Raw genomic sequence first — 27,931 nt, 5'->3', positions numbered from 1 at the left:
AATAAATATTACGCTTCTGTTTAATAATAATTTAGTAATGCTGAGCCCACATGGTGTCTTTCAGGCCACACATACAGTCCATCCTATTAACTTGTAAAAAGACTTTTTAATTGTTTTTTACATTTTACATGTTTCTCGTTAACCTGTTGAAATTGTTTTGCTGCCCAAAACAAATTTACCACCTTCTGCCCTTTGCAAATTGAAAGCCTCCCATTTTACTGAGCATATGAGGCACTGCGTTTTAAGCTTCTTCTTTTCAAGTTCTCAACTATGCATTTATCATGTATGGTTTCACTGGCCATTTCATTTTTAAATGGTATTACTAACCACATAAAGCATTATCACATTAGGTGACTTCTTAAGGCTACTAGTTTCACTGGTTTTAAGTTAGGGTTATCAAAGTAAAGGGGGGTTAAATACATTCTGTATGCACACCACACTTTTCAGATATTTCCTTTTACTTAACAATCATGTGCTAATTTCTACTGGTCTTTTACACCAAATCCTTATAAAATACGTCACAGTTTAAAGTTTTTATTTTATGAAAGATCAAAGGTTTCAGGGTGTATGACTACCACAAAACAGTACCAGATTACATCAGTCTTTCAAGCACATTTTAAATGCTTTTCAATGAACACAAGCCTCTGTTTTCGCTTGGCTTTATACCCCAGCTCTGCACACATCCGAATGGGGGAATACTTACATTATCTCCCATTAGATCTACTTAAACCTTTCTCTTGCCTGCTCAATCAGCCGTCCACCTTCTAATGGCCTCATCCATGCACATTCACTTCACATCCATCAGTCACTTAGCAGGTTGAGCCTGGTATTCAGGCTCTTGAGGCGGATCGGAGACAGAGACATAGGGAATGCAGTGGAGGTTTGATTGGATTGACTTGTAGCCCTTTTGAACACAGGATACCCCTCTCTCTTCTGCGACTAATTAAGGCAATTAACTCCTGAGAACCTAATAACAGCATTGCTGCATTATGAGGCTTTTAGCAGAGTTAAATTATCTTCCCTTCAGGGCCTTGAAAAGGGAGTTTTTTGGGTTTTCTTTTAAGAGCAATGGGGGATTTAGGAAGGATTATGTGTGGGTGGAGGCAAAGGATGGAGGTAAAGAAGAGGTAGGATGGGGAAAATTGTGACATGAATGGAGCCCTGGAGGAGACTGACTGCAGAGAGAGCGTGTGTTAAGGTAAATACGATTCAGCACACTTTCTGTTAGCAAAAACAATGCGGAGTTGTAATTTTAGAAATTACTTTGAAAAAAATTGGACTATAAACTATTTTTATACATGTTCTGTTTATGGTTCATCATGACTTTGGAGTCAAATGCATTTAGACTAATCCTTATATGTTCTAAAAATAAGAACCTTTATCCAGCTTTAGCAATACACATAAAATCTCCCTTTTTCTTGTGTTTAAAAAAATCAAATCTACTTAGTTCAGTAAGGTTTTTAATATATCTTAAATAGGATAAATAAAATACTTTTGCTTAAATATACGTATCCCAGGATTAAATTAGAACTTGACCTTTTTGCTAAATTGGTTTTCTTGTGTTTTTCAACATTTGATGCCAACATTATCACCACTATGAAAAAAGCACCTTTTTAAAATTGGTTGGATACCAAAAAAGGGGGAACTGTGTGTTTTCGAAGGACAGGAAAAAAAACCTCAACACCTCTGGAGTTCAGTTGATTAATAATGAAGAACACGGCATGAAATCATGGCTTCAGGTTGTGTCTTTGAATATAGACACATGAAACAGCTATATATATTTACCTCTGAATCAGTAAATAAGTATGTCCTTTCATGACAATAAGAGGGTTAGAAGGTCAATGAACATGTGGGAAAACTATATTAACACTATGATTTAATAGCAATTCAGTCTTCTTCAAGAAACATTTTATGGTCAGATGAGACAAATATTCAACTATTTAGCCAGAATGTCAAGAAGGTGAGGCTGTCAAGTCTAATAATATTGTACCTGCTGTCAAGCATGATGATGCTAGCTTGGAACTGTTTTGCTTCTAGTAGTGCTAGTACTGCAAAGTGCATGAAATAATGAAGTGGGATTATCTACTTGGTCTTGTAGAATAAGCAGATAGACGTGTCCATTAGGGTGAATGGAAGACCAAGGAGGCAGTCAGAGCTCAAATGAAAGATTCAAAGACTGAAAACAAATGCTTAGGCAACAAATTCCAGAAAAGATACTTAGTTGTGACTATGCTGAATCTGAATTACTTGATATAGTTATACTCTGATATAGTTGTAGCTGTTGGACTGATGGTCTATTGTTCAGCTCTATAAAACAGAGGAGTTTATAGTTGACTCATTTACTGCAAGGCACCACGGTCCTGTAAGCTGCAAAACAAGCAAAATCCTCCCTCTACCCCAATGCTTTACAGGTTTCCATGTGGTGTTTGTGTTCATACACCTCTTTTTAGGTTTCTCTAGACACGGTGGATTGCATTATTGCCCAAACAGTGCTGGCTTGTCAATAGGTGGCGCTAGAGCGCTGTCTCCCCCCCCACCCCCCGCCATCTTCACTGCATGAAAAAAACTACAGACACAATAAACATAAATCACAAAATGAAAATTCATGAAATATATCTGAAATTTGATTATTCAGCCTTCCCATTCCAATCTCCTCAGGGCACAGCTCTCTGCAGCTGTGGCCAACCAGCGCTTGTTTTGTAATTTTTCATCCAATCAGATTAACTCAGGAGACGTGTCAATCAAAATCACAACTGTAGCAGCTAAACTGTGCGGGTGCAAATGTCGGATGCAGTCGGAAAACAACGACATGACAGGAGAGAATGGCAGAACGAAAGAAAATTTGACAATTTATTTACAAAATATTAACTTCACAAACCTTTCGCTGGAGAAAATAAAAAATGGATTAAGGAATTTAGACCGACCAGACTTAAAAATCCAGCAGCAGGCAGGTGACTGAAAACTGATATATTTTTAAGAAGAGTTTATTGTTGTGCTGTAATTCCCAAACTCTAGTGCACCCCAACCCTGTCCCTCACTCATCCCCAGGTTTTCTTTTTTTTATCACCAGCTGCTTCTGTTCCAGACATCTCTTATTTTATATTGTCCATCCAGGACATTTTTACAGGAGTATGGTGATTGTTTCAGATGCAACTTTGTAAACCTTTGTCATGCTGCCATAATTCTTTCATAGTGCTAACAAAAGCTTTCTCCTGGCAACCCCTCCAAACAAGCCATAATTTTCAAACTGGAACATTACCAAGCTAAATGAGGCCTGCACAGCTTAAGATGAGTTCTTGGGGTTTTAGCAGTTTATTCGAGCACACCTTGTCCTTGGATTAAATTTGCTGGCAACTGTTTAGGTGTTTTCCACTTAATAGTCTTCTTTACAGTAGGAAAATGGCCTTATAACCGTACCCAGGCTGCAGGGATGGGATAACTACTTCTTTAAGGTAATTGTTGATGACTTTGTGTAAGAAAATACATAAGAAAATATATACTTCCGAGCAGCAAATTTCCAAAACTTTCATATAGGTAGGGGTCAAGTGCATCTGATTGGCAGCTTTTATCTGCTGCTTTCTTTTTAAATCTGGTGGTATCTGGTGGAAAGGGTTTCCTTCCCCCAGACTCTTAGATATTTTTTAATTTAAAATGAATATAACCACAATCATACCGCTACATTATTTCCAAATCACATAGTAATTAATAGTATCAACAATATTTATTCATGAATCATGTAACAGAGAGACCTTAAACTCAGTTGATAAACTTAAACTAGATGAATAGATGCAAAAGTTACCCCAGTTAATGTGAATTTTGCTAAATTATTAATCAACTGTTTCTGATGCCATATGCAGAATTTTTAACCCATTTAACATGCCTTGCAAAAGCATTCACTCCCTTGGATTGTTACCAATTTTGTTTTACTTAAACTTGTAATTAGAAACTTTTTCCCAATCATATTTTATGTGATGGATCTGCACAAAAGTCTAAGTAGGTGACACAAAATGAGAAAAATATGTAAAGTTATATGTATAGTTATATGTATAGTTTTTTTTTAATTAGTGTGTGCATATGCTTCTGCCTCCCTTGCTATGAAGGTTCTGGTGGAGCCAAATTATTTTCAAAATTCACATAATTAATTAAATTAAGTCCACTTGTGAGCAATCTAAGCCTCACATGATCAGTCATTATAAACACACATTTTCCGAAAGGCCCCAAGAGCTCCAACACCTATAACAAGAGGCATTACACCAAGAAGACCAAGGAGCTCTCCAAACAAGTCAGGGACAAAGTTGTTCTGAGGTGCAAACTTTGATGTTTCCCCAGAGAATCATCAAATCCATCATCCTCAAACGGAAAGGACATGGTACCACAACAAACCTGCCACGAGAGGGCCACCCATCAAAACTAACAGATCGGGCCAGAAGGGCATTAATCAGAAAGGCCACAGGGACCAAAGGTAACCCTGAAGGAGCTCCAGAGGTCCACAGCAGAGACTGGATGATCTGTTCACAATGGGCTGTACACTTGCTGGGCTTCATGGAGGAGTGGCCAGAAAAAAGCCCCGGTATAAATAAGAAGGCACATTTTGAATTTGCCAAACGGTACGTGAACAACTCCCCAAATGTGTGGTGGAAGTTCTGGTCAGATAAGACTAACTGAACTTTTCTGACCACCAAGAAAAACACTATGTCTAGGATACACCCAGCTCATCTCGTCACCCCAAGAACACCATCCCTAGTTTTTAGACATGGTGGCGGCAGCATCATGCTGTGAGGTTGTTTTTCAGCAGCAGGGACTGGGAAGCTGGTCTGAGTCAAGGGAAATATGGTTTATGCTCTTACAGAGATATCCTTGAGCAAAACCTGAGACTGGGAAGGAAGCTTTTACCTTCAAGCAGGACAATGACTTGAAGCATGCTACCAAAGCAACAATCGAGTGGTTTAAGGGGAAGGATTTCAATGTGTTGGGATCACTGAGCTATATTATACACTGGAGTGTTGATTTGCCCGAAAAACTGAAGTCACTGGCCGCCATCTTGCTACTCCCTACTCTTACAGAATCCCATAGGATTTGGTTGCAACAACAAGCAGTTTTCTGGCCGTGTAAAAACGTTTCATAGGCAATTCTACAGTCAGTGGATGTACTAACACTATCAACTACTGGGAAATGATGTGCTGAAATATTTTACATGTTATTCATATTAAATAAATAAATATATATATATATATATATATATATATATATATATATATATATATATATATATATATATATATATATATATATGTGTGTGTGTGTGTGTATATGTATATATGCATATCTATGTATACGTGTTTTTTTTAAATAAATAAAATGCTAAATATTTCAGTACATGACTTTCTCAGTACTTGATAGTTTTAGAACATAACATAAAAGTATATGGCATTTGACATTTTAAAAGTTTTAAGCCCCCCCTGAACATGAGAAAATCCTCGTTATTCAATGCTGTAGTGCACATATTCCCTAGTTACTGGGGGGAAATAGGGAGTATCAATATGGCGGCTGGTGGCTTCAAAGCGACTCGTTCTAACAGCGGGCGATTAGCACTCCAGTGTATAATACAGCTCAGTGGTTGGGATAGTCAAAGTCCTGACATCAATCCAATTGAGAATCTGTGGTTAGACTTGAAAACCACTGTTCACAAGGGAAACCCCTCCAACATCAAGCAGCTGGAGTGTTTTTTCTTGAGGAATAGGCAAAAATACCAGTGGCAAAATGTGGCGAGCTCATCAAGACTTATCCAAAGCCACTTGCAGCTGGAATTGTCAGATATGGTGACGCTGCAAAGTACTGGTTTGAGGGGGACACGCTGAAGTTTCCTGTTGTTTTGTTCTTTTTGTTGTTTGCTGCACAGTATGAAAAACACATTAATTTGTATTCCAGCTTGTGAGGCAACAAAACATGAAAATGCAAAGGAAGGGAATACTTTTGCAAGGCACAGAATCGTGAGCTGACAGAGTAAAAATCAGGAGCTTTTCTTGTGAAAACAAAAAGCTGGGTTTAAAATAAAGGACAGCACAGGACAGAAAAAGAAGATGAAAGGCAATAATTTATGACTCAGAGAAGGGACTTTGAATGTTGGGAGTATGACAGGAAAAGTTAGGGAGTTGGTAGACAGGAGGCAGAGAAGGAAAGTGGACATACTGTGTGTTCAGGAAACCGAGTGTAAAGGTAGCCAGGCTAGAAGCTTTGGTGCAGGGTTCCAGCTGTTCTACTATGGTTTGGATAGATTGGAAGAGACATCGTGTGGAGGTAGTTTTAAAGGAGGAGTTTGTCAGAAATGTTCTGGAGGTAAAACAAATAAAAAGTCAGGCAGGGTGATGAGAGCCTAAATCTTGGAATTGAAGGAATTGTTCAATGCTGTAACTGGTTAAGGGGGGGGGGGGGATGTTAAAGGTGAAGGTGAAATTCAGAGGAAGGCCTGAAGTAGTGACATCTTCTGGTAGACAGTGCTGCAGACTAGACACCAGCAGACAAAATGGATCCATTAATCATTATTAACTTGAAATTAACAGCTCAAGCTACTTGGATTGTTGGCCTCTCCAAACCCACTGGGATCTTAATTTCCAAATTAAATGCAACATTTACTTTAAACTAACCATAGTACTTCGGATCACTGGACAAAAGTCCTGGCGTGTTTTTTTTAAAGCCTGTTTAAAACATTTTACGTTTCTGGTTCAGAAGTAGGAGATATTTTCTGCAACAGTTCTTCCTTCCTCTCAACCTTCCATTAATTTGCTGTCATGCAGCACTATAAGTGGCAAGATTCTTTAGCAATGGCTAATTGTTGTTTACTCTCATTGTGGAAGATGTCAGCAGCTAACTCCTGGACAGCTTTGCACTCAGCAGTTTGCCTTATGGTTGTGTAGGCCATAATATGACCATCATGTACCTTTCATTATGACACATCATACAAATCTATATACGATAAATTATAATTTGAGCTTCATGTTTTTAAATACATTGCTGAAATAAGTCAAACATTCAATAAAATTTTGAATTATTGAGTTGTGTTTAATATCATCCTTGGAAATTTAGCAGCCTTGTTGCCTGAGGAGTCGAGCTCTTGCACAATCTTCGTCTTTATTCAGTAGAACAATTTTATCATCCATTAGGTGTCCTACACACAGTGGCTCAAATAGATGTTAAGTGAGTTGAGTTTTTAAGTATTACTTACACTTTCATCATCATCCCTCATCATTACTCATCATCATACATTTGTGTTGAGCAGGGAATTGTCCCTCAGGTCCAGAACAGCACCAGAGCTTTCTGGCTGGCTCTCCTGGAAACAACTCAACCTGTCCATTTAGGTGTTTGCAATCAGAGATGTTGATGTAGAGCTTAGTTTCAGTCAAAATAAAAGCACAATAATATTTACCTTTGCCCTTATTATACAAGTCATCAACATTTATTAATGTTAAACAATAACCAATTATATTAGCTGTTTTTCCCAAGATTATGGTGTGTTTTTCTAGATTTTGGACAAATATACATGTATTTGGTTTGCACTATGTGAGAAGGTAAATAAGGTATATGTGGCATATACAATAAACAGTTTATTTTCTAACATGAGTTTTTTTTCTGTCTTGAATGTTCTGGAAGCACAGAGAAATAAATATTCAGAAGTGAGTTGGACTACAAAAGAGGAAGAAGGAAAAAAAAACTGAGAAAATTATTGTGATATCAGTGTGATGTGCTATTTTCAAACATGTGAATACAGTAGAAATACACATAAAGGCTTCTCAGACTCACACGTCTGAATCACAGTCGTGTCCATGTCAGAGTTCCTCTCACCTCCCTCTGACAGCAATCTGTCGCCTTCTGCAGAGGCATGAGCCCAGTTACATGAAAAAAAAAAAAAAAACTGTAGAGGCAACATAATGGCTTTGGTGCAGAGCAGTGTGCTTTGTTAACGAAACATTTGACAAAACAAATAACTTTTTTTTTTTAAAGAAATGGTTCACCTACTGTGTTTCTTTGCCCGCCACACTTATTGTCAGCCTGCCCACAACTGCTGTGGGCAGGCTGAATCATTTATTGTTACCTTGTGTTAGCATGGTGAAATTAACTTTGAGGCAGAGACCGGCTTAGGATGCACACAAATAACATGACACACAGACACAACAGACTTAGTATTTACAGGAGACTTTTTTTCACACGTAAGATCATGCAAGTTTGTATCCAAGTCTAAAAGATATCAGTCCCTTTGTGAATTATATGATCCATGTCACATGGATTAGTCCAAGCTTCATGAATCTCAAGTAATTAGATATTTGCAGTGATCTTGAGGTTTCATATACAGAAATGTGCAATTTGATATTCTTGAGAATAAGAGTGTGCAAATAGGCAATAACTGTAGCGTGATTGTAACACACAATGGACCACATACTTTTAAGCAGAGGGCGATAACCCTCAGCTGTTTCTGAGTTTATTAGTTCTGGATTTGATGCTTCTGAAGCGTTTACCTGATGGGAGAGGGGCAAAATGTGCATTGCCCGGGTGGGTGGGATCTGTGGAGATACGTCTGGCCCTTCTCTGGAGTCGTCCAAATCCTGTAGACGGCATTCCACAATTCCCTGCGCCGTCCTCACCACTCATGCTAAATCCTTCCTCTCCTGCACTGTGCCACTCCCATACAACAGAGTTATGCTGAGACATAGAACACTTTCTATCGTAGTAATCTAAAAGTTTTTTAGCTGCTAGTGGAAAGTCCAGTCCATTTCAGTTTGCTGAGAAAGAAGAGCCTCTGTTCGGCCTTCTTCACTAGGTGGGAGGTGTGCACAGACCAGGAGAGGTCGGAGGAGATGTGAATGCCCAGGAACCTAATGCTGTCCATGTGCTCCACCGCCTCCACCCTGAATGCAGAGAAGAGCATGTTCAATCTCCCTGGACCTCCTGTAGTCTAACACTAGCTGTTATTAGCTTGACCTGCACGGACAACACAATGACTGGGTTGCCAGATCTGATCATTTCCAGACCTAAAAAGAGGTAAAACCCACCCAGCTCAAAATATGCCAGCCCAAAGCTCAACCTCTATTGAATTAACCGCAAAAAAAGTTATCATTAGCCTTCCCACATGAGTTGTAAATCTAATTTAAAGTAAAATGTATTTATTTCTCGCACAGAGATCAACTTAATATTTCTCTTTTCACACAGCCATTAAACATTCTTAAATTGATCAGTTGAAGTCTTAATTCCATTTGGGGCATTTACAATTGACATTGACTAATATTTCACAGTGACACTTGATTAACCAATTGCTATTAATCATTGATGTCAGATTTGACATTTCAAAATAAAGTAAGTAATAAAACCAGTGCAACAAAACAGCATTTTATTAATATGTGCACATTATTTATTTTTTTTTGCTCCCTAATACTCGACAGTGGCCTTGGCATGAGACAAAACAAAGACAGTCTATCCTAGACAATCAACATCCTGCACAGTAGCTACGCAGCATTTGGCCTTGCCAATCAGCAGGCCCGTGCTCACATGTCCGAGTGGCGTGAGGCCATAGTGACTTCAGAATAACATTCCCATAACACTTTTTTCTGCCACATAATGTTAACTATTTTGATAGAATTTCCTATTAATGCTCCCTGAAAATCCACCAAATGCTGTGAAAAGCAGCCCAGATTTTAACACTCTGCCCAAGGCTATTTCTTCCAGCCCAATGTGTTCAAAAGAAGCCCATGTACTGGTCTGAGCTACCACTTCGAGCTGGTCAGTGCTGCACCACACAACACTCCTTGACCCATGCGACTACCACCAGGATTAGCTTGTTTTCTTTGGCAAAACATGTGCAACGGAAATATTTTGTCCATAATTTGTGTATCTGCTATTTCAACAAACCACAAGTGTGTTAAATCGTACAGAAAAAGATGCAGTGGCTGACAATAACTGCTCAGATAGTGTATACCAAGATGTGAAAGGTCATTTGCCTGCTCCTGAATCATGAAGCAGAGGTGGATCCCATCTTAAGAATGTAGAAGAGGTCTAGTCTAGCTAATAAGTCCAGACCTTTATATATCTAATAAAATTCTCCTCACACTAGTTACAATGTGTATTTATAATAGACTACATGTTAGCCGAGCAAGCCCGAGGTTGTAGAAGGCCCCAAGATGAATGACAAATTAGGGCCCACTTCCAGTTCAAAAGGAGAAGCTCATGATGTAGATTTATTACATTCAGAACAATACATTTAATACCTCTGTTTTGGTTCATTTTCAGAACTGTGACTTGCGTGTAATGAAAACCCCAATTTCCATTTCTCATAAATTATTAATTTAGAAATAAGACCAAAAGAAAAAGAAAGATTTTTCAGAGATCAATTGTACGGCTACATTATGGTTGACACAGTCACGAGGAAAATGGAGTTGACTGTTGTTCAGCAGAAATTTTCTGAAACCCTCCACAAGGCAGATAATGGACAAAGTCTCTTTACTAAGGAAACTGGCTGTTAGCAAATGGCTGTATCCAAACAATTATTATTATTAGTGAAAGTTTTGCAAAAGGATAAGGAGTGGTTGAAAAAGGTAAAGAAAAAACAGCAATAATTGCAGCCATGCTTAGCCAGACAAAAGAGTTCAGTGCTTTAAAGGTTTGTTGAAAAGGTGAATAATGGCAGATGAGGCAGGTGAACAGAACTGGATCAGATGAGGGCAGAACCAGACAGACCAGGAGCAACAGGCAGTGACTGGCCTGACACAGTGATAAAAACGGAGGCTAATCAGAGCAGGCAACCACCAGAAATGAGCAGAGCAGGCGACTCGAACTCAGGAAAAATAAGGCAGACCTTTGCACTATACAGCAGTGTGGGCTGAACACAACAGGGCAGAAGAATCCAGCTGGCTGAACACACAGAACCTGGTAAAGCAGGACGCATGAAGCAAGACAAGACATTCTGACAGGGATGAGCTGGCTGAGGCACGTATATGTAGACAGGGGAACAGGTGAGCAGAGCTGACTCTAATTCATTGCAGCAGGTGGACCTGATCAGGTGCACGGTGGTGGCTGGAAGATGACTGAGCTGATTGGGTGGTGGCTGAGAAGTGGACTGAGTTTATTGGACGGTTTCAGTGGCTGAGAGGCGACGGAGGTGAATCCCAAAAAGTCCAAAACAAACGAAAACCTAAATCATGACACTTGGAGACACAAAGCTAACCTTTTACCTTAGTTTAACCTTGCCTGTTTGTGTTATTGCTGTTTTCTCCCTTTGTTTAAATATTTATTTCATGGAGAAAACAAGTAACACTGAGAATACCGTTTGTGACAAAGCACCAGTGTAACAATATATAAAATTAATGTAGCTGCTGTGTTTTTTTTTAATGTGTTGTTATGTACCATGACACAGTGGTCCATTTTCTCTAAGTCACTTTTCAAAATGGGAAAAACAAGAGAACATGTCTCTAAATCAGTGCACGGCCAGTCCAAGCCTCTGAAGGGTGCTCGCATCGTAGGCCGCCTCCACATGACACTTTAACCAGGGAGCTCATGCAATACTTATAGAAGTAAAAAACCTAAAATGTTGTTTTCAAAGTAGCTGTAAAGTTGTTGTTTTTATCTGAAGGGGTTTAAATTTTCTAATGGTAAATGCAGAGTTTCATACCAAATATAGTTCCTTGCTATATTATTTATACATCAAAAACTTTCACACATCTTTGTAAGAAAGTTTGAAACAAATGTAACTGTGACAAACAAGACTGGACAAGGACCCATATTTGCAGAGATTAGTAACGGAAGTTAACAAGGTCACTGTGTAAGAACTACTGCAATAAATAAGTTTATGATTATGCTAATGCAATAAAAAATACATTTATCTCAAAGCTTTTTACACATTTTGGACACTTTTTTCATGGTCTTAATAAGTCTGGATAGTATTTCTGTTAATTTTAGATTTCTGTCAAAACAAAGCAGACAAAACCTTTGTTAATATTTTGTAAAACCGATTTTCTTTTTTCTGTTACTAAAAAGGACATTACTTTGTTTTGAAACAAAAATCATTCCTAGCTATCTTTTATGGAAATATGTCAATGATAAATCGGTAGATCAATAGATAAACTTTTTGTTGCATGCCTTTAATGAAGAAACTTTGATTCAACTTGGACTTTTCCTTGTTATTTGGATATGGGCCAAAAATACATGGTTAAGTTTCAGTCTATCTTATTGTTAAATAATTAAAACCAACTCACTTTAATTTGGATTCTCTGTTTATTGATCAAAAATATGAAGCATTATCTCTCACAAAAAGATTTTTTTATTTTTTATTTGGAGCACCTCTGCCCAGTGTTTACACCCTGCTGCTTGGCTTTCTGAGCCTGACCTACACAGTGTTTCTAAGCAGCTCGCTCATCTGTTTCTCCCAGCAGACCGGCCTCCAGGACTAGGATGACTGGGAAAATCCAGACAAGCAACGTGACCAACAAGAATGACCCGCGCTCCCTCAACTCCCGCGTCTTTATCGGCAACCTTAACACGGCTGTGGTCACCAAGGCCGACATAGAGGCCATCTTTGCCAAATACGGCAAGATAGTGGGCTGCTCCGTTCACAAAGGCTACGCCTTCGTTCAGTACGCCAGCGAGAGGAACGCCCGGGCGGCAGTGGCAGGGGAGAACAGCAGAGTCATCGCTGGACAGTCTCTAGGTAAGAAGATATATGTTTGCTGGCATCGCTTTGCATCATGGTGAACCTAAGAGCTGCTGTATATACGTTATGTACACCTCAGGGGTCCGTTCTTCGTACGTCGCTAACTCAGTTAGCAGGATTTCATTGTTGACGATTTGGCATGATCTTGGATCGTTTGGTTCTTCGAAAGACTTCCTGCACTTGTTGTCATAGCAACAAGTGCGCCAGCTTGAGCCTGCTCCAGAGCAGGCTTATTTCATGTAAACAAGATTAGATCATGGCTGTATAAGCGGAGGAGATGGGAAGTCTGCCGTAGCCATGTCCATTTTTACGACGGCAACCTGTTGCGGAAGGTGCAAGAATTATTTGCAGAGTTTTTCGAATTAATCGCGTATTGCGCAATAGACAGGATCCTTTAGAGCAGCGCGACAGTGTAGATATTTTTCTTGGTGGCTGTTATAAACAGACAAACACATAATTTAACAGTGGCTTTTAAAGAGGAAAAAGTGGTGTTGGAGCCATAAATCTAAAATTTTAAGTTATTTGTATGGTGGTTTGCTTTTTATGTTTAATCCTATTCAGTAAGAAGATTTGTTCGGGCCATTTTATTGTGAAGTTTAGTTTACTTTGAAAGGCTTGCTTCCTGTCGAGCCGTATATTGTATTAGAAAAAACTATGGATGGATTATCTAGCCACGGAGCAATACAGTTTTACCGTGTAAACTGTGGATGACTTGGAAAAGGAAGATTTTAATTTTTTATGGATAAAGATTGTTTTTTTTTTTTTTTGTTAAAATTCCCAGTTTGCACGTGTCCTTTACTTCCCGTATCTAAGGAATGACACTGAAATTTGGATCTCTTGACATAACAAGTGCCTTTTTAAAATACAGTATAATAATTAAAGGCTACCATTTTGTAGAATATTCTTGTATTTCACTTTTACTTGTCCCCATGTTCTAGTGGGTCCCGTGGAGGCTCTGACATAAAAGAACAAAGTAAATATGAGATTATTAAAATGCAAAAATTAATACTGTAGAAAGTGATAGAAACATCTACCATGGACAGTATTTACACATTAATTTGTCTGCTGCTTTTTGCCAGCCCTCTCTCCTGGCTTTAACAGATTTTTAGGTGTTTTAATTAATGACTCAAATTCGGCATAACCTTCCATTAAAAGCTTTTGTTCTGCTGGGAAAAAAACTGTGGGCGTTCTTTGGCCATGCTGAACAGCCAATAGCAGCGTTGCTGATCAATGTTTCTACTATCGATACATTTCCCCTTTTAAACAAACGCATGAACGCGCAGTTGTCTCAGATAACTCAATCCAGTGATACTAATCGTAAACAACAGGTGTGTTCGAAGAACCCAATTAGCCAGATCATGATTAGCCGGATGAAATCATCTTGGATGTCTCATTTGATCTTGGATGTTTTAAGCAACGTACGAAGAATGGACCCCAGGTCCTCATAACCCACACTACATTAAGCGTTTGTCTCACATGGCCACTGCTGCTATGGTGGGAGTGTCATCGAACGAGAGTACATGGGTTCTGTTTATATTATCATCCAACATCACTTTTACTTTATATACTGGGTAAAAAGATATTTTAAAAACCCTCTTATATTCACAGACTGACAAAAGTGTTTTTTTTTTCTCCAAGATTTCCTTGCTTGTTGTGAATAATAATAATAATAATAATAATAATAATAATAATAATAATAATAATAATAATACATTTTATTTCAAGCACCTTTCAAAACACTCAAGGACACTGTACAGGTAAAAACAATAACCTTAACCTTAAACATCAAATCATGCATTGTTTTGGACTTCCGTGTTTCTTTGTAGTCATGTTTCTGACAGCTTTCTCTCTAATTTGATAATTTTTTGTAATGCTGTGTTTATTTTTACTAACATCCCTAAGCCAAAGTATATTTGTTTTGTCGCTTTTGTTGTAGAAATCAACCACAGTGGACAACAACTGATTGGGTTTAATAATTAATCAGATAAAATATGATGACTTGGGTCAAATGTCTTGGGCATCCCTTCAGAGGTTTGCTGGAATCCTCGCCCATTCCCCCCGGACAAAAATCACTGGGTTGGGTCTATACATTGCCTTTTTCACGCCTACCTTTTTAGTTCTGTCTACAAAATTTTATGTGAAGCGGAGTTCTGAGCCCGTGTTCCCAAAGTCCTCTCAAAAAGCTCCTATCTTAGGCTAAAGTTCCTACTTAGGAGTCTTAGCTTACGAGTGATTTAGATCGCTGCTGAGAGCGACTCTCAGTAAGGAAATGACAGAAACTTTGATCTTAGTGGGGAGGTGTGGTTGACCCCATTGCTAGGTGTGACGCTGTCTTTCAAGAGCTGCGATTGGTTGATAGTAAAATAAAAACACACACTCACACAAATGCGCTCCCAGGGATCAAAGGAGAAGAATAATTGTCTCATGATGATAAAAACTAGCAAAATTTACTGTCACACAGCATCAAAATGTGTTGAATCACCTTATTGAGAGTCTCATCTTGATTTGCTTATTTTTATGTTTACTCACCAGCCAATTGACTACCTTTGTCTATGTGATATTAATGTGCGCTCACCTGTCAGCATTTTACTGGGTTTGCCTGCTTGTATAAAGTGATTGTATTTGGCAAAATGACCGACATGAAATGGAGAAAAAAGATAAATAAAAAAAACGAACAGCAGCACATCTGTCCGGTCATCTCTGGGAGGATAAGTAGTGTTGAAAGTTAAATTGGTCCTTGGATCACGGTGCAAATGGGGGGACTTTGAATCGTATTGCCGCAGATCAATGCACCTTTTTCACTGTGCGTCTTGGTGCTTTTACGCATTTATCCTCAATAAAATGACATTAGGGAGAGCTGCCTTTAACCCGTCGAGCTGCTGAAACTAATTAATATCCCCCTATGGGGATGATAAAGTTTATCTTATCTAAATATTATAATTGTATGATTATTAAAGAAGTGTATGTGCTCATTTCCTCCACTGTTTAGGTGGTGGATCAGCCAGACAGCTCTCTTAGGTTCCATTTTCTTCCTGGCTTAAGACACGCTTAGTCTCTTTTAAAGGTCCTCCTCGCTGCTCCTAACTCTTGTCACTTGAGGAGCTCTCTTAAGGCCTAAGATGCTTTGTGAATAACTTTTTTCTTACCCAGATAAAATTCTAAGAAAATTTTTCCCAGAATGACATCTCTTAAGAGCTACTTTTAGTCTTAGGAAATAAGGGCTTTTGTTTTCAATTCAATTCAATTTTATTTATATAGCGCCAAATCATGAAACATGTCATCTCAACGCACTTTACAAAGTCAAGTTCAATCATATTATACAGATTGGGTCAGATAATACAGATTGGTCAAAAATGTCCTATATAAGGGAACCAATTGTGTGTCTGAAACAGCAACATGCCTCTTTGTAACTACTCTGGCAGTAGATTTAGTAAATATAAAAACATTTTGGTAATCCTAACTGACCTAAGACAGAAAAATCTAGCTTGACTTTTAATGTCAGACGTGCTATGTTTATTCATACAGTTTGTAAACATATTTGGTTATAACTGTATGCTGCAAACTCAGATCCAATATAGCAATAAAGAAGTAGAGTGTTGGTTTCTTTCCATGTCAATAACATGCAAATTAGATATGCCATTGCTTAACAGGGTATAGAATTACCACTTCATACTATAGAAAGAATACATTAGAATGTTTTAACCCCTATAGTACATACATACAGGGAGTCAGGCAACCTTGAGTAATTCCAGCCTCTATCTCTTGTTTAGTATTTTTTTCCGTGGTAAGCTTTGTGCTTTTACTTCATTTTAGAAGCAATCTTCCTTCCTATAGTGTCTTTGAATCGTTATATAACCCCTATATATATATATATATATATATATATATATATATATATATATATATATATATATATATATATATATATATATATATATATATATATATATATATACATAGGGGCGGGTTCTAGACAGGGGCCAACAGGGGCCCATGCCCCTGTAGAAATGGTCCTGGTCCCTGTTATGGCCCCTGTATTGAAGACATGATATTAAATACACTTCTCATAATTATTTGCAATGGCAAAGAAACCATAACTGATTGGTCACTTTGACTAATATTATTATTATTTTTTTACCTATACAATTTTACTCTACTTAAAAAGAATTTAAAACTTAAGATGTTTCACATTTAGCTTTAGCTGTATTGAGCTGGGGGCAAAGTATTCAACTGCTAGATCAGGGGTCTGAAAACTGCAATTCCAGAGCCACAAGTGGCTCACTTAATATTATTCCACAGTTAAATATTGCCATTTTATTGTTGTTTTTTTTTATTTTTTTGTTCTGTGCCCCTGTGAAAAAACACTGGCCCCACCTTGGCCCCCCTGGTAAATTTGGTCTAGAACCGCCACTGTATATATATATATATATATATATATATATATATATATATATATATATATATATATATATATATATATATATATATGGGTTTTCAATTAAAACTAAAAAACATTAATTTACAAGTTGTTATTTACAGCTTTAAAGATGAACATACATCTCATCAATAGATTCATTTAAGCAGTGGTACATTTTTCAGTAGCATTGTACAAAACGTCATCACAGATAATAAATCAAATTTTTTACAAAAGCAATAAAATCTAATGTGTTTATATAAAAGTGAGGCAATACTCATAAAACTGGGGTCAATACCAATAATAAAAGAAGATTTCATAAATCCGTATAAAATAGGTTTTAAAGTTGGAGATATAGTTCATATTCAGTCAGGGTGAAAATTTCGGGCCATAATGACAAACAAATGCTTGAGTCAGGGTTCTCATATTTTGATCTGGCTTATGCTGTGTATAATGGGGAGGGGGTGCAATACATCTGTTTGGCAATATTAAATCGGTCAGTTAAACCTCAGAAATGATTCCATAACATTGGGCATATTTATTGTTAAGGTACGAAATACCAAAAGGTAAACGTGACACACAACAGCGAGGATATGAGAAGAAAGCGGTCAGCAGCAGGAAGAAAGAGCATTCAGAGCGTAATCCATGTGGGAGTTTGGTAAATCCCTGTAAGTCTTTCCCATATTACTTATTGATTTGCCCACAGCGTCATCCATGGAAAATAAAAGTCCTTCCTATTTCCTCATTAAAAATGAATATAAGCACAGCAGGTCCTAGTCTGTAACCCCACCTTGTGTGTGCCCAGTTTCATGCTGTTTTGGCAGTGAAATAGCATGCGGAAAAACTGCATGGTAAATGTAATAATTACAGGCCCCGAAATGTATTAGATGTTTAGCTGAGAAACTCTATGACCTCCCAACCATAATGCTGAGTTCACAAAACTGGGTAGAAATTGCTGGTTTCATACAAAAACATTGCCATCAAATTTCTATGTCAGTGGTAGTGCCTCCTGTACCCCTGTCCTGCATGTTTTACATGTGTCTCTGTTACAGCTGAGCTGATTCAAATGATTGCATGATCTCCTCTGCATACCATCAAGTGCAGGACAAGGGTACTTACAGACCAGGGTTGATAACCACTGTTCTACATCTTCAACGCAATTATTGAAACAATGGCCCAGTGAGTGCTAGTGCTGATTACTGGTTAAAACTGGTCAATGATAAATACCAAGTAAAGACTAATTAAGGACTGGTACAACAGGCATTTGGTAAAACATGGACTAAATCACAACATGACAGGTACTTTTTATACCTGATGATATTAAGTATGAAAGGACCAAAACAAATTCATATGGGAGGGAATTGACCAGCAACCTTTCAATTAACATGGTCCTAGATATTTTTGTCTATGTGAACTTTTGCGTCTTTACTTTTCAGTTTCTTTTCCTTTTTTGAAGACTTCTTAGCTGTCATATATTCCACACCTTTTTTACTACCCCAATTCCAATGAAGTTGGTACATTGTATAAAATGTAAATTAAAAACAGATATCATTGTAAATGTCAATCAAAAACAGAATACACTGATCTGCAGATCGTTTTCAACCTATATTCAATTGAATACACTACAAAGACAAGATATCTAATTTTCAAACTGATAAACCCTATTGTTTTTACGTTTTTTTTGCAAATCACAATCAACGATGGGGTGAGGTTCACCACTTTATGAACAACTTTTTTCTTAAATTGTATGTCGAGTTTCTCTACATACAAATTGCAAGGAATTTAGGGATTTAATTATCTGCAGTCTATAATGTCTTCAGCAGATTCAGAGAAATTGGAGAAATCTCTGTGTTCAAGCGACAAGGCTGAAAAGCAACATTAAATGCAGCACTGCATTAAAAACTGACATCATTCTGTAAAGGAAATTACCACGTGGGCTCAGGAAGACTCCAGAAAACTATCATCAGTACTGCACAATTCATTGCTACTTCTACAAGTGCAAGGTAAAACCCTGTCATGCAAAACGAGCGCCATATATCAGCGACACCCAGAAATGCCACCGGCTTTTCTGGACCCGAGCTCATCTGAGACGGAAAAGAGTGCTGTGGTCTGACGTGTCCACAATTTTAACTGTCTTTAAAAATCATGGACGTCTTGTCCGACGGGCCAAAGAGAAAAAGGAATATTCAGATTGTTATGAGCTCTAAATTCAAAAGCCAGCACCTTTGATGGCATGGGAGGTGTTAATGCCCATGGTATGGGTAACGTCTACATCTGTGAAGGCACCATTCATGCTGAGAGGTACACACAGGTGGTTTTGGAGGCTGCCCGCAGTTCAGACTTGCCTCCCACTGAAAATGTGTGGAGCACTGTGAAGTGAAAAATATGACAATGGAAACCTTGGACGGTTGAGCAACTGAAGTTGTACACTAAGAAAGAATGGGAAGAATTTCCACCTGCAAAGCTTCCAAAATGAGTCCAGGGATCAAATTCGAAATGAGTGACAAAAAAAAGTGGTTTATCAGTTTGAACATTACAAATCTTGTCTTTGTGGCGTATTCAATTGAATATAGGTTGAAGAAGATTTGTAAATCATTGTATTCGGTTTTTATTTACGTCTTACTCAACATCCCAACTTAATTGAAAATGGGGTTGTATTTTCTGACATAACATTTGCTTAATTGTTTTGTGTTTCCTGTTTATTAATTTTGTTCCTTTTAAACGTTATCATGTTAGTTTTTGCTAAAATAGTTTGATTTCCGTTTTATTGCGTGCAATAAAAAAAATCATTTTACGTACCTTTTAGGTTTTGGATTTAGTTTGGATTGTTTATTTTGTTTTATGCAGTATGTGTATTATTTCAGTTTTATTGTTGTGTTGCTTGGAATATTGATAACTAAAAAGGTTAATAACATTGCTGGCACATAAATGAGCATAGCTGGGGTTTTTTTTTACCCACTTTCAGGCTTGTTTGCTTCAACATACGTGAAATTTATTAAAATAACATTGTATATCACTTTCCTTGTTGCATTTACTAACAGTAGTGATACTTTCTCTCCATCAGATGGAAGATTTCTGACATTTCAGTAGCACTAGCAGTTAGTTTTACAAACAAAAAGCTTTTAAAATATCGCAAAATGTGTGGCTCTGTATCTTCAGGTCTTGATAAAGCAGCAGCGCCATGTTCAGACTATTTATTTAAATGAGTGCAGTATAATACACACTATGGATTGGAAGGAATGATGTGCCATTTAGCAGGGCTTTTTTTGCCAACACTTTAGTCTGGGGCCAGAGCCAGGAAGTGATTCACTTAGCTTAGCATAAATAATGACAGGAGCTAGTGTGTTCAGTGAAGGTGGTTTAAAAATATGTCCCCCGTTGCTGGTTTTAAGACTACTAATGGAAATGTTGTGTCTATGAACTGTTTCTGTTTCCTGACAAGTGGCAGCTGTGGGGTTAGGAGCCAAACCGCTGTGTCTTAAGGGAGTCAGTTTGTCTTACAGCTATGAGCAAAAAGAACTGAGACTGGCATTTTTAACTTCCCAGTGCGTATACGATGCCTAATAAGATATAACATATTAATTACAGAGCATTAAAGATTGTTTTTTATAAATAAAGCAGATTTTCCCCCTGTGTTATAGGTTTATGCCACACTAAGCAACAGCTCCTTGCAAATGTATTGATGCCCCCTGAGTTTTTGTATATTTTGTCTCATTACAACCAAAACTTCTGTTAGTATGTGACAACCACAGACCTACATAGCTGACACCTGACATAGCTATCCATCTTAAGTGAGGCAGGAGTAGGAAAGATTTAATCAAAGAAGCAGTCAAGAGGCCTGCATAAATTCTGGAGGAGCAGAAGGAATTCACTACCTTGGTCGGAGAATCTGTTGAAAGGTTAACTATCAGTACTCAACCCTACAAATCTTGCCTTTGTTGAACAGCGGACTGGGGTTTAATTTGGGGTATCAGGTTAAAGAGCAATGTGTGTCACACCTTTTAGATCTGTATCACTTTTACTTTACAATTATGCACTGTTCTTTGTTGGCCTACCACACAAAATCCAAGTGAGACACTGGGAAAGGAACCCAATAGATGTCCTGTTAGCAGGTTGCCACAATCTATCTAAGGCGTTGTGCACATGACGACAATCCTTTGAAAACGGGATTGTTTTCATGCTTCTGTTAACACCATTACATGGCGTTTTATTATGATCTCTGTGCACACGTCACTACTTGGTGGTATATTCTCTGAAACACAACAACATGTGTTCACCTACAAACGCTCCCTGCCTTAAAGGCCGCCACCATTAAGCAATACTGTGCATGGGCCAGGGCTTCCCCATACAAGCAGTTTGTGTTATTCTTGTCGACATAACATTGGAGACTGGGAGGTTTTTGGAGTTTTTACATACTGGAGCACAATTTTCAAATTGTGCTGTTTTTGGAGAAAACGCACACGGTTGTGATGTGCATGAGCGTTAAAAACGTTGTCCTGTGCACAGGGCCTTAAGGACACAGTAAACATGTCTGTTGAGACCAAGGACAGACTAGGACTGAAAAACAGCCTTGGAAGTTCTCTCAAACAGCCTCTATCCACATGTGTAATAAATGCACACTTATAAACACACGTTGCACACTAAGATATCTGGCAAACTCTTAAAGGGGCTGGGTCCCTTACTGCTGTTTGCTATCAGTCATTCTTTTTACTTTATGAACAAAGTAGACCAAGAGCCCAGATTGCCTCTCACCCCTTAAGGGCAAAGCAAAACCTTTTGATCAAGATCCAAAATGATGTGTTGTGGAAAATCAACACTGCACTTAACCTTTAACAAACAATCCCCACGGTGAAACGTGGTGGTGGCAGCACCATGCTGTGGGGATATTTATTTAGCAGGAAAAGAAAAAATGCAGAAGAATATGGATGGAGGTAAATACAGTGAAGACCTGGAAGAAAAACAGCTTGAGATTAGTAAAGGATTTGAGACTATGACAGAGCATTGCCTTCCAGCAGGACACCAAGCATTAACATAAAACCAAAGAAACAATGAGATGGTTTAAAACAAATCACATCAATGGAGTAGAATGTGGCATTTAAAAAGCTTAACCTAAATCAAAATGCAGATATGCTTCAGATATGCCTTCCTTGCAATCTGACTGAGCTCTTTCCCCTATTTTACTTAGGGGAATGATCATATTGGCATGATTTGGAAAAAAATTTTTTTGGACTGATTATTTCTCACTCCATTCTCCACTAATCCCAGCTTCCTCCCAGTCTCCACTCTCATCATAATCAGCTCCACCTGCCACGGTTTAATTATCCCAAAGTCCTTCCACCTGGTTCATCGCCTACTCATACCAGCTTCAACCAAACACTCCCTGCCAGAACTGCTTGTTTGGTTCCACTGCCTGCATGGGGTTTTCCCCAGTGTCTCATCGCTCAGCCTGCTTACCCTTTGGACCCTTACTAGTTGGATTTCTAGTGTTTGTGTGCACTGCCAGTTTGAAGTTGTCTCTTGCTCTGCCTCACTGGGGACTCATCAGCAGCTTCTAGTCAACTCTGCCTTTCCATGCACCATCTGGTCAAATCAATCTCCGCCTGCATCATCTGGTCACCTGCCCATTCCTGCCGTCATCTCCTGGTCAGCTGTCTCAATCATCTCCTGTTGTCAACCGCCTGTCTCGTCTGCCACCATTTCCTGTTTTATAATAAGTCTTTTAAACGCTACACTGTGTCGGCTTGAATACCGGGTTCTTCACCTACAAGAATGTCACACATATATTTCAGTTTTTGGATGTGCAAAGCTGATACAGCTAAAGGACTTCAATATTTAACTGAAAAAAAAAAACGTGTATCTACAAAGTGTTTGGGAGGATTCGAAACAAATGCACAATGCACTTTCACATGCAGTTATGCACTACTTTGTCTCAGTCCATCGGATTGAATCACAATAAAATAATTGTTATAACGTGACAAAGTGTGAAATACTTTATAGGGTGTGAATACTTGTGTAGGACATTAACTGCTGGAAACAGAGAGGTGTGGAGCAAAATAAGCAGTCGGTGGATAACCAAATGACAGGAAGAATAAGTTATGCTAACATTATTATAACACTCATTCTGTGTTCCTAGCACTAATTTACAGCAGATTTTTTCCCCTTTTTTACTTGCTATTAGTGTTGTTCCATTTTCCATCAGGGCTTATGCTATTTCAATCTTTGACTACATATGACTACTATCCAGGGTATCTTCAAAGATAAGGGCAAAAAAATGTGTCTGGCGATAGTGACAAATGAGTCCCAAGACTCAAGACTCAAGAAAATCAATCAGGTCTATGACAGGAGTGTGTAATCTAAGAACTCACCCATATCTGCCTCGCTGTACATTCATAACAGATCAAATACTACCCATGCCTCATCCAAACTGAAGCGTCTCATTAACGTCACTAAATGGATGGCATTGAAGTTCACACAGACAGTCATGGCACCTAGTGCTTCATACATTTCAGTGCTTCATAACCCTGAAAACACCATTGTGAAACATCTAGGTGCTAGCGTCATGCTAAGCAAAGTCAAGAAAGCTAGTTAGAGTTGATGGGAAGATGGATTGAGTTAAGACCAAAATTATTCACACCCCTGGCAGATTTAGATTTAAAGCCCTTTTAATTCCTCCAAAAAGTGTTTGTAGAAATGAGATGGGCATCTCTCAAATGATAATAAAAAACATGCATAAAAAAAGCATGATTTTATATTTCATTAGAATTGGTGTGTTACACATTATCTATAGGTCTCTCGTTAATCCATGGGAAAATCTTTATTCAGTTTAATGGAGGTCAAATGCTTTGTATTCAGTTTCCACTGGTATTTGTTGAGCTATCTTTGGTGGCAAGCTACAAATCTTCTTCTTTGGAAGATCTCATTGTCAGCATCCTAATCTTTAGCACCTTCCACAGAATCGCTATCAGATTCAAGACTGGACTCCTGACTTTAAATATACTCCAAGTTATTTCCAGTAAGAAACATGTTGGTAAAGCAAAAAGATTCAAACTATAAATGTATGAGAAATCTGAATTATTTTTGCACTTCACTGTAATTAGAGGGCAATCCTGGAACAAAACCTGTTACAGGGTGAAAAAGAGCTGAGACTGCAGCTGGAGGTTCACTTTTAGTGTGACAACAATGTTAAGGTACGTTCACACTAAACCTAAACGAGGCAAATCTTTCGCATTGATTGCGTGCCATTGGTTGCTTGACATTTCATCTCTCTTTTGCAAACAATTTGCACTGACAACGTGTGGACAATGCAGCAAAATTTCACCCAGCTCACTTCACAGCGTCATCAAATAGGAGGAGTGTCTATCTGCTTGCCGGTTCTTGTCTGTTCAACTCACCATAGAGGATTTTACAGAGCGAATGACAGTGCTGTAGGAAATGCGGAAAGAGAAAAATGGCCCGGGTGCATCTCTGGATCCTCCAGAGACGGTGATTACCACCACCTGATCCAGAAGTCTGTCCAGGACCCAGTATGAGGACCAACTGCCTCACGTCAGGGGATAGATCACCTTCAGGGACACCAACTACATGCACTCTGTCCCTGCTGTACAGCGCCTTTCCATCTGTCTTCGGTCAGTAAATCAATCATTGCTTGAAAGAAATATGGCCTAATTGTACTGTCTAAGTATGTAACATTAAAAAAAATGTTTTGCTCCTAAATAAATGGATGAGGAGAACCCTTAAAGCGGTGCTAATTGACAGAAAAGTTCAGAGTCAAAATTTGACTTTGATCTATTGGTGCGTCCACCGCACCTATTCGTAGTTTAGCTTCACTCTTTTTGCCTCAATTTGTACCATTCACATCGTTAGAAATACAACACTTGCATCACCGACCATTAATCCTCTCCTGATCATGTCTTTACATAGGGAAACACATAAGTAATTTGCTCCTTCCGCCTTGTTCGCATTCGGTGTGATCGCACCTTTAAACATACAGTCAGAGTTGCAATGGAATGGTGAAGAGCAATTATAATGGCCTAGTCAAAGTTCATAGGCAAATGCAATTGAGAATAGGTGACAAGATTTGAAAATTGATGCCCTGAATCCAATCTGAGCTATTTTGCAAAGAAGAATGATGCAGAATAAAGTTGGTACACACACCAAAAGTAATTGTTACTCGCAGTGCAATTAATAGAATATGCTAAGCTAAGGCAACGTAGTAGTCAGCTGCTTGCTAGTTCTAGTTTTAGCCAGTTTAAGCTCTAGTCCAGCGTACATACGTTTTTTAGTTATATATGAAGAGATTGGAGATGGAACATGAGCGCTGGAAGAAAATGTGTATCCTTCTCAGGCTTCCATTTAATGAGCTCCAAGAAAAACGAATCCAAGATAAATCACTCTAATGTCAGCGCAAATTCACGTCCAATCTGCATGCACTTAAAGAGGCTCCTCTCATTCTTATGCATGCTGACAAACCATATGTTTTCAGATCTACAAGGTTGTTGTTGTTTTTTCAGACAAAAGAGGAGCTAAAGTAAATGATCGAAGAGAACTTGAGTGATCTTTTGTTTTCTTATAGCAGCAAAAGAGAAATATCCCTTTGCTTATGCTGGCACAGTAGATCTCCACTGTGCCCTTGTAAACACACAGACACAAACACATGCAATAAACCAGCATATTAACAATGCACCATAAGTGCCAGAGGTATATTGCACGTGCCTGCAGTAATGCCTCCCTCTGCTCTGGAAATCATCTCTCCTTGCTTTTATTCTGCTGCCTCGGTGAAATTTAACCCTCCATGCCTTATCTTTTATACATGAACTTGATATCTGATTAGGCTCCAGCGGCGCAAGCAACCTGCACCTTATGAGATTCCTTGATATTTTCTTCAGGACTTTTAAATTTCACTCCGTGAGGGGCAGTAGGATGTTAGAATGGGGGGGTCTGTTTGATGGCAAGACATGTGACAGGAAGTTCAGGATCAAACCTGGGGCGGTCTAAACACGCTCGGCCCTCTGAGGTATGTCTGTGCACCACACTTGAATGGATTTAATAGCCATGAGACACCAAAGCTTCAATGACTTCTTAACACACTTTAATTTCTCTGGACATGACTGGATTGCAATGACTTTATGTGACTCCAGCATAAATAAAAGGTAAATTCAGTCACATTGATGGTGGCTGTCCTAGGCCAACAGCTACTTAACTCCCTGATTTGACAACTCAGCTATCCTCCTAATATCTCCTGCAGCTACAGTCTGGTCATAAACGTATCACTATATCCACACTTATGTTTTCCTAATCAAACAACTGTGTGACTGTGTCTGCTTTTGAGAGACGGATTGTGTGGGTGCTCTCCGGTAGTGTGTGAGCGCCACTCGGTGGTTAAATTGTATACTGCAGAAAATCCTTGAAACGCTGTGTTTACAGCAGGGGAAGACAGTTTATAGGGCTTGTGTTCAGCAGATTTCACTGAGTTATGAGGAGGCTCCTGCTGAATCTGGATACAGGCTGAGAAGGTAATTTACTTAGAAAGAAGTAACACTGAATAAATAAATTAAAAAGTTAGACATATTTTCTGATTTATGTTATAAAAAACATAAATAAACTACTACTACTACTACTACTACTACTACTACTACTACTACTACTAATAATAATAATAATAATAATAATAATAATGATAATAATAATAAATATGGAATTTTTTTTACCTAAAATAAAAACTTTCTTGGAATACACAAATACACTGTACACATAAAAATGCTAAATTTGTGATGTAATAAAATGAGACGATGAAAGATAATTTCAGTGTTTCCCATATATAATTTGAGATTTATCCTGCACTATTTAGCTAAAAACAAACAAATCTATCTGAAATCTTATAAATTAGAAAGGGCAAATAACTTGGTTGATTAAGTGTGCACAGCTTTAAAGTAACAGACTTTGTCAGCATTCACCCTTCTTTTGATAGCGTCTTTCAAGATCCCAGACCTCGAATTGTTCTCCAAATCTTTTACATTATGAGAACTTCTTTTGTCCTCAGCCCTCTTCAGCCAGCTGAATTACATCTTCTCTCAGATTTAATTCTGAATTCTGGTCTGCCTGTTTCAAAACTACATTTTTTTTGTCTCGAGATTAGGTGTATCTGCAAAGGTATTTTGTCGTTTAGGCTGTTCGTCCACATGGATGCGGTGTTTAGGGAGACCCTAAACGACAATTTTTGAAACCGGGTCACAGAGTGAACAGATTTCAAAATGCTGGTTTAATTTTTCATGTGTACATGCAGGCAACATCATTGATGTCGTAATTTCGCCTCCCTCTGTTATCCGCATGTATGGCTGACAGTAGCATCCCCAGACTGTAACGAGCTCACTCTACACAGTCTGTTTGCTGCATCTGATCCCTTGACATGGTGCTCTGTTTACTTCAAATGGATTCTCTGCTCTGAGCATGCCTGGTGTTTTTTGCATGTTTCTTTGGCTGTGTCAAAGTGCCACCAATGGGCCCAGCATACCCACTGCAGCCTTTTCAGTGGTGCTGCATCATCTCTTGTGGACACACATTTGTTCTTAATAGTTTATGAAGATTTACCGTGTTTGTGTCCATGTAGACTAGACCTAAGTCATTCTTTTGTTCATTTGGATGTATGCTTGGGCTCAAAAGTCCTTCTGGAAAGTAAAAGCTTCATCTTTAGTTTTCCACCAGAAAACTAGAGGGTTTGGGGTTAAGATCGATGACATTCAGAGAAAGAAAGATAGATAGATAGCTAGATAGATAGATAGATAGATAGATAGATAGATAAGATCCAGTGTAAAGTTTCCAGAGTCAGT

At 38.4% G+C, this 27,931-nt stretch overlaps 1 protein-coding gene across 5 annotated transcripts in view; it reads left to right on the top strand.

The window, feature by feature from the left end:
* LOC105920044 (RNA-binding Raly-like protein) overlaps window positions 1–27,931 on the top strand; it is a 117,057-nt gene that overhangs the window by 50,910 nt on the left and 38,216 nt on the right. For 2 of the 5 annotated variants that reach the window (XM_036138387.1, XM_036138386.1), the window contains one exon: window positions 12,414–12,688. In XM_036138387.1, the coding sequence (XP_035994280.1) occupies window positions 12,433–12,688 (256 nt within the window). In that variant the 5' untranslated portion in view covers window positions 12,414–12,432. Of the gene's footprint in view, window positions 1–12,410; window positions 12,689–27,931 lie in introns of those variants that run through there. The other 3 variants (XM_036138384.1, XM_036138385.1, XM_036138388.1) reach the window with 2 other exon arrangements.

Source organism: Fundulus heteroclitus, chromosome 6 (assembly GCF_011125445.2).
Source record: "Fundulus heteroclitus isolate FHET01 chromosome 6, MU-UCD_Fhet_4.1, whole genome shotgun sequence".
NCBI classification, from domain to species: Eukaryota; Metazoa; Chordata; class Actinopteri; order Cyprinodontiformes; family Fundulidae; genus Fundulus; species Fundulus heteroclitus.
The sequence above is the reverse complement of the archived record's forward strand: the minus strand, read 5'-3'. Positions and strand labels throughout refer to the sequence as shown.